General features: G+C 31.8%; 1 protein-coding gene across 1 annotated transcript; it reads left to right on the top strand.

Annotated features, from left to right (window-relative positions):
- Positions 1 to 548: 548 nt before the first annotated feature.
- LOC137837665 (protein ROOT PRIMORDIUM DEFECTIVE 1-like) lies at positions 549 to 3,389 on the top strand. Its single transcript, XM_090301903.1, is given in 3 exon segments — positions 549 to 968; positions 970 to 2,684; positions 2,785 to 3,389. Coding segments are annotated over 2 exon segments (1,410 nt in total). The 5' UTR covers positions 549 to 656; the 3' UTR covers positions 2,068 to 2,684; positions 2,785 to 3,389.
- Positions 3,390 to 8,702: the final 5,313 nt, after the last annotated feature.

The following is an 8,702-nucleotide window of genomic DNA, read 5'->3' as shown; positions in this document are numbered from 1 at the left end:
TTCTTCTAGATTATTCAAATTTGGTTTAGTAAACCTTTTTAAATGACTTTGCTAACCCTTCTAATGGTTTTGAGTTATAAATGTTAACAATATAATGCAATCTTATACTTGCTTTTTCTTTCTATTTGAATTTATTAAAAATTAAAGAATTTGTAGCTCTTGATTTCTACTAATGATTTTTTTATATTTTCATGAATTTCAATAAACAATAATGATCATAATAGAAAAAAAAAAGTGATACTGTGCTGTTAGCTCCAATAATGCCTTAAAATAGATGTAACCTGTTAAAAAAAGGTCATGGGTTGCTTAATTTTGATTAATAATTATAATTGCAGGTAAGTTTAATATTGTATATGAAAAAATATTTATTAAAAATATTAATTTTCTAAATAATTTTGTTTATGCTCATAATTTTATTTTCTAAATAATTTTAGCTTCTTTTAAATAGATTTTGTTGAGTCAAATACTGTTATTTTGGGCTTCCTGCTGGGAAAATGAAGCCCAATTAACAAGCCCATTCAAAAAAAGAAACCCCAAAAAATACAATAATTCCATTATCACCCCTCTACGTTGCTATTTTCCCAACCTACCCCTTCTTCTTCACACTTCACTGCTTCATCCTCCATAGCCGAACCAGCAAAACCCTAAACCCCAAAATGCGAGTCTTCGCTTCTCGAACCTCCAACTTCTTCAAGCGCAATCTCGAGAATTTCCCATACAATTTCAACTTCTTCAGAGAATTCGCGCAATCCACCGCAATCCCCAAAAAGCAACTCCGGGTTCGCGACCACGGCTACGACAACTACATGGAAGTGGAGAAGAAAACGCGCAAGGTCCTCAAATTTCAGAGCATCATCCTCTCCGAGCCCAGCCAATCACTCCCAATCTCGCGCCTCGAAACCCTCGCGCGCCGCTTCGGCTTCACGCGCTACGAGGCGGGTGCATTCATCCTCAAGTTCCCACACGTCTTTTGAAATCTTTGAGCACCCCGTCCAGCGCATCCTCTTCTGCCGCCTCACCCGCAAGGCCATCCTCCAGATCCAGCAGGAGCGCCACGCGCTCTTGGAGCAGATACCACGCGCCGTCACGCGGCTTCGGAAGCTTCTCATGATGTCGAATGAAGGCAGGCTCCGCCTCGAGCACGTACGCATCGCACGCTCCGCTTTAGGGCTTCCCGACGACTTCGAAAACTCGGTGGTTCTGAGGTACCCTGAGTTTTTCCGTTTGATTGATGCCAATGAAACTAGGATGAAGTACATTGAGGTTGTGGAGAGAGACCCTAGGTTAGGGACTTGTGCGATTGAGGAGGCTAGGGAGAGGGAGTATAGAGAGAGAGGTGGTGATGCTGAGGATATTAGGTTTTCTTTTGTGATTGATTTTCCACCTGGTTTTAAGATAGGTAAGTATTTTAGGATTGCAATGTGGAAGTGGCAGAGGGTTCCTTATTGGTCCCCTTATGAGAATGTTTCTGGGTATGATTTGAGGTCCATTGAGGCCCAGAAGAGGATGGAGAAGAGAGCTGTCGCCACCATTCATGAGTTGTTGTCGTTGACTGTTGAGAAGAAGATTACATTGGAGCGGATCGCACATTTCCGGATGGCGATGAACCTGCCCAAGAGGTTGAAGGATTTCCTGCTCCAGCACCAAGGTATTTTCTATGTCTCCACCAGAGGGAATCAGGGGAAGCTTCACACTGTTTTCCTTAGGGAGGCGTATAGGAAAGGCGAGCTGATTGAGCCGAATGAGTTGTATTTGGCACGGAGGAAGCTAGCTGAGCTTGTGCTGTTGAGTCCTCGGAAAGCCAAGGTTAATCAGGAGTTGGTTGGGTACAGGAGAAGCAGATTAGAGGACGAAATGGGGCAGGTAACGAGGACGTATGTGGAGGATGCTTGTGAAGATTTTAAGGGGGAAGATGGTAATGATCTGGATAAGGATGCAGAGGATGATGATTTGACGTCAGATATAGGTTCTGATGTTGATTTGGGAGATGAGGGTGACGATTTTGTAGATATGGGAGATGAGGGTGATGATTCTGTGGATAGTGTCTCATTACAAAGGACATCATAGCTGAGTATTTGGGAACCTATTTGAGCTACATTTCCTTCAATTTTGCAAATGAGAAAAGTCTCTTGATATAGTTCTGAATTCTAACTACTGATTTTTTTGAAGCAGTAGAAAACGAGGAGTTAAGATTCCTGTTTTTGCTTCATCTTAACTGAAGTAATATGATTTGTAGTGATTAACCCAGCCTGATCTACAGTGATTTAGTCCGACCGACTGGGTTCCTTATGAAAAGTTTTGACTCTCCTGTAATGGAGGAGGGGAGCAATACTGGTCCTATGTAAAACTGGCTTTCTCCGAAGGTTTTGTTGAAGTCAAGATTTGATGCGACTAAGATCTTCAACCTAGCTCTCCTGGAAGGTTGCATTGGATTATCTCATTTATGGGGCGGAATTGGCCCTTAAGGTGGAGGGAAGGTACACATGTGATCATCAACTCATTTCTCACCAGTATTTACCTATACATATATAGATTCTTTTTTAACCGAGAAATCAAAGAAATAATAGCTTTAACCTTGAAGCATCATGTTAGAAAATTAAGTGCCTCGCTCGGATAGATGTGTGGCAACTCATCTGCATTTGGTTGGATAAATACCAGTCATTTACAGTGCTTGCTGAATTTTGGTACTAATTTACTACTTCAAGACAGAGGTGTCTTTAAGAAGCTGGCAATGGATAGCTGTGATGTACTTAACGAATGGTCTGCACTGTATTTGTTTTGCAGGATTCTCACTGTTAATTTAGTCAGCAAAACAAAATCTTCTAGTTTCCTGCGGCGAGTTAGAAGATCAAACCAAACATTGCCATAACAAACCAACTTCCTTAAACAGATTTATAAACCCAAACCATTTTTTTCATAAAACAATTTCTTTAACCCAAACCATATAACGAGTTTATAAGCCGTCAAATCTTTGCATGAGCTCCAGTCTTCACATTTCTTTCATCTCTGTGTTGGCCAGCTGTTCCTAACCATGACAACCTCAAATCCGTATTTTGTTTATGGTTTGTCATTGAAACCAAATCCTATCCAGTTGGGTGCAAAGCAGTGGAACCCTGCATCTTCAGTAAACTGGTTAAGAAAATTAAAATATGAATAAGTAAAAACAGATGTAGAACAAATAAGACTGAATTAAATTCTGACACCAGGAAAACTTTCATCAGTTAATACAAAATGACTTGTCTAATTTTCTGAGATTAGTTAAGGTTTATTTGATTCTCACACAGTAGTGTGCTTAATATTACATTATATGAACTGTATTGATCTTTGGTTAAGCTTTTGGGTATGTCCTGTGTGTGCTGGCGAAATAATAAAGATGAGTTTTGTTTGCATTCTTTGATTTACAAAGAAAGTGAGGATGAATTTGTACACTTTTGTTCTTCAACATGAGAAGAAAGATAGTCGAAAAAGCTAACGTGGATATTTTACATATACATATTTATCCTATAAATGATAGAAAAAAATAATATAGAAGGCCCTAACTTCAAACCATCCACATTTTCGTCTTGTGTGGGGGCACCTTCATCCTTATAAGCTCTAGACTGCTTCTTTCTGCTCCTCACCTCACCTCCTACGTTCTTTTCCCACCTCATAAATTTTTGTATTTCAAAAATGTTTTTTTGTAAAAAATTTAAATGTAGTTTATATTTTGAATCATGAAATTCGAAAGTTTTTTTTTTCACATTTATAATTAACTTCGGAATTATGTAATTCGAAAGTCTTTTCTAGATTTTTTATTAGTTTTTGGATTACATAATTTGAAAATCTTTTCTAAATGAGATTAATTTCTGCGTGATGTAATTCAGAATATACTCAGATATATAATTTATAAGTTACATTCAAATTCAAAAAAAGATTTTTAGATTGTGTAATCTGTAATATATATAAATATATATATTTTAAATATATTTTGAATTACATAATTTAAAAAGTATTTTTAGATTCGAGATTAGCTTTTGGATTATTGGATTATGTAGTTTGAAATATAAATATTTTTAAATTGTTTTTGAATTCTATAAATATGGATAAACATTTCTAGATCCGAAAATATTTTTTGATTTATGTAATTGAGAATATAAATGATGTAGGATTTTAAAGATTGATTTTTTTTTTTTATAGAAGAACAAAAATGTATTAACATTTAGTATGAGGATGTATGAAGAATGTTTATATGAAAGTGTAGGAAGAAGCCGTCTAAGCTCTAACTACCATTACATCCAATGAGCCTTCACCCATTGAAGGCTTAGCTATTATACATTAGTTTGGTAAAATTGATAAAAACTTAGGTTAACTATAACTAGTTAACCAGTTTACACCATTAACAAAACAGTTGGTTAATTTTAGTTGATTATGTGAGGTCTGAAAGGAATTTTAGCTTTTGTTAATACCATATGTAATACAATAAAGCAAAAAAAAAAACATCATTTGGACTTATATATAGATAGATGGCATCTAAAGAATAATTTCTATGGTTACAAGTAATCAAAATATATATATAAAAAAAATACATTAAAAGAACAATGAAACAGATAGCAATTCACAAATCTCTTTTTATTTATTTTGGCAATGCCTTTAAGCACTGTATTCATTCAATGACTATCCAAGCTTATTGTGGCCTGCTCAATCAAATGATGTCTGTTTCTTCTTGCACCCTAATAAATGTCTTTCAGCATCCCATCATTTTTTAAGAAGACTATTTTATCCCTTTTAAAAATAACTTTCGGATAGGTCTTTCTGGGATACTTTTGAAACATATTTTATTAATTACAGATTTACGTAAACAAAAAAAATTGTGTTCTGGAAAGAATATTGGAATGATTTTTATTTCTGGATATTCTATTTTGAAAATATTTTTACTTGCAAAACTCCTATTCCGGAAACATTTTTACTTATGGAATTCCTATTCCGAAATCACTTTTGTTTTTCAAAGAATGTAATGGTGCAGAAAAAATCCACTTTTGTATTTCAAAGAATGTAAGGGTGCAGGAAGAAACTCCCTCAAATGATACTATTTGGTGGTACTTTATTTTTCTCTCTTTTAACCCAAAAATCAACCATTTCATGTGATGTTTTTGGCTCTACAACTTCCAAAAAGCCATTGTTTCTTTCCAATTTCCTGTGTCTCGTTGACTAATGACAAGCTCATGATTAGATCCTAACCATTTTTTATCCTTCTTGGTTTATTAGGAAATTACAATAATTTTAAAATAAAAAATGTAGTGCACAAACCATAGCACGTCATTCATCAATTTGCATGATATTTATTAAAATATAATTAGGAGGTTGAAATCTGTAAGAAATTAAAACAATGAACACGCTTCATCGTTACGCAAAGCATAATTAAGTGAATAATCAGTTCATGTATTATATGTAGCCCACTATGCTCGTTAATTATGCACCAAAGCTGGAAAAAACTAGCTTTCTCAGTGAGAAAAATCATTCGGTACTAAACGGATTATAAAATCAGATATTTTGTTGGAAATTTTGGTAAAATCTAAGGAGAAGATCATGAAAATGAAAGATGGTGGTATTATATGTTTCCTTGAATTAATAACCAACATCCTCCCTTAATTCTGATTTGGAACAATTTTCATGCCAACAGATCTCTTAACTTGATGAAAGCATCGATCTTCAATGGCTTAGTGAAAATATCAGCAATTTGATCTTCTGATCTGCAGTATTTCAATTTGATCAAGTTCTTTCCAACTTGGTCTCATAGGAAGTGATATCGAATACCAATGTGTTTACTTCTTTGATGAACAACTGCATTCTTTGCAAGATTAATTGCAAAGACATTATCAGCATAAATCTTAATTGGAACATCTAGATTAAAATCAATTTGAGTAATTGTTGAGCCAAACTGATTGACAAGCACTTGTTGCTGCTACTATATACTCAGCTTCACAAGTAATTTAAGACTAATAAAATCTGAATCAATAATCAACCTTCCATAGTTTAAAAATTTGTTTGAATTTTATCGATTAAAAACGACTTATCAAAACAAAGATAATATATAAGCCATGTTGTTTTGATTAATTATTAAAATAGGAATCAAGACTGAAAATGGAATCATCCATAAACAACCTTTTTGAAAGTTGTTTCTTTGAAGGAGAAAAATCTCAAAAGGGTTAGTGATAAGAACACTCATTGACTTCTCTTGATACATATAATTAATCACTGTTTCCTCTTTAGATCTCATACATCTCAAAGTTTGATAGTTTTATATTAATTCCCCAAAATTCTAAGGATTGCTTGTGGTTGTGGTGGTAGAAATGCTCTTTTATCAATTTCTGTGGTTAAGCCAGCTAATATGTTTTGCATGTTTTTCTCATCCAACAAGATAAACAATAGCCAGCTAATATGTTTTTCTCATCCAACAAAATAAACAATAGCCAATTTGCCCACTTGTTATATAAATAATGTATGTTTTGGAACTCACAAATCGCCCTTAACTTGGGTGATTAGCTCAATAAAAATATTAGCATTTTTAAAATTTAATTAGGGTTTGGTATAAAAGTCACCATAGAAGACAAACACTATCTAATACAAAAAAATCTTAACTAACTTTCTTGCATTGCATGCTTGCTATATGGGCAGGAGTCAAGATTCCAAGTTGCTTTTAAAAAAAGAAAGAAAAACGGGTCTCTAATTGGTAACTATTTTATCTTTTGTGTCTATTTAATAACCATAACAACATTTCAACTTCATACAAATTACTCAAATTTCACTATCATAATGACATTTTAAAAAAATACATTATTTACTTGATTAGTCACTAAAAAAAATCATAAAATAGAAACCAATTTTATAGACAAAAAATAATTAGTTACTTAATGAATAAAATAAAGACCATTTTAGGGACTAAATAAATTTTTGATTTCTAAATTAGTTTATATTATTGTTAAATGGTTTCTAAATTAGTATCTAATTAGCAACCAAGGTTTTTGCTACCAAATTTAGAATCTAAATAATTGGTAGTTAAAACCTTGGTAGCTAATTAGATACAAATTTAGAAACTACTTAACAATAATATAAACTAATTTAGAAATCATTTTTTTTAGTTTCTAAAATTGTCTCTAATTTAATTACTATTGCAACTAATTATTTTGGTGTCTAAAAATTGGTTTCTATTTGATAATTTTTGTTTAGTGGGTAGTTTTAAAAAAAGTTTGGACCTTTTAAATTTGGATATATTTACAACTTCATTGAGAACCACTCACTACTAAAACTCATTTATGATGTAAATTAAAGATGAATTTAGATAAATAATTTACTAAATTTTTTATTTCATAAGTTTCATTACATGAAATTTGATATCATAAATTTATAAAAATAAATCTAAAATATTTTAAAAAATCGTCAGAAGGATTATACAGGTGCTTATGCTAAGATAAATTTAACAAAGTTGTAAATAAATTCTTCGAAAAAGAGGTTAATGTATTTGAGAGTTTGGTGTGCATAACATTATGGGTTAGTTTGATAATGTTACATAATATTTATATCATAATAAAAAAAACTTTCTAACTTGAATTTGGATGTTTGCCTAGCAAGTTAATATATTTATATTGTCATGGTTTACTATAAGATATATATTGTCAAAATATTTGTTAATTTTTACATTTATACTTTAAAACTTTATGACTTAATTATATACATGTAGATAATGCTTGAATGTGTATGTTTTTACCTTAACTATTTTCCTTTCCAGATCCCACCAACCATTAATTTAGTTTGGACTAGATGGATTAATCAATGTTCAAATTCAAAACCCTAATTAAAATATTGGGTAAGGGTTGACTATTGGTTGGACTAAAAACTCATCCAATGAACATGTCCTTGGTTGATGGAACATTTGACTTATTTTAGCATCACATGACACATTCAAGTTTTAGCATATCAGTAGCAGAAGAAATTTTAAGATAGTTCAGGAGAAATGATATATATTACACAGTTAGTCAACAATGGTTGTTTATATCACTATAGATAGTATATGATAAATATATTATTTTTCCAAATTTCTCAAAAATATATCACTATAGATGACCACCCTTTTTGATTATTTTATATGAAAAAATATTTATCAAAAAATATTATTTTTCTAAATAAAGTTTTTCATGCTCATAAATTTAATCCCTAACTTCATCCAACTTCACCCAAAAACTATTTACCACTACAAAAAAGTTTTTTTTGAGAGTTTTCCTCATAATCACCTTTTCTTCATCTATTAAAATAAATAAACAAATAATAGAAGAGAGAAATTTATTGAAGATTTCATATCAACTAGAGATAAAAATCAATTTATAATATATAAGTGAGTGCAAACTTACAAATAAATTTTGTAAAATTAAATTAAATTTAAAATTAATTTTTTAAGAATATTCCATTAGAATAAATTTCATCTATTTTTGGTTGCTTTGCCTCAATTCCAAGCAAGAATTTGTTTGTTCATAATAATAAGATGCAAATATGATGTGAACAGAATTGAGTATAACTGAGGTTAGGTTTAGATCCCATAATATATATACAACTCGTTTTGGCTAAGATAAAAGTGTATGCAATTTTTTTTTTTTAAGTTGAAGTATGAATTACTCAATGGGAGAAGTACGTGTTCCTTATTTATATATTATGCATTAAGAAGAGATTTA

The sequence above is a fragment of the Phaseolus vulgaris genome, chromosome 4 (genome assembly GCF_051622355.1).
Source record: "Phaseolus vulgaris cultivar YP4 chromosome 4, ASM5162235v1, whole genome shotgun sequence".
Taxonomy (NCBI): domain Eukaryota; kingdom Viridiplantae; phylum Streptophyta; class Magnoliopsida; order Fabales; family Fabaceae; genus Phaseolus; species Phaseolus vulgaris.
Note: the sequence above shows the minus strand (reverse complement) of the source record. Positions and strands in the feature narration are given on the sequence as shown.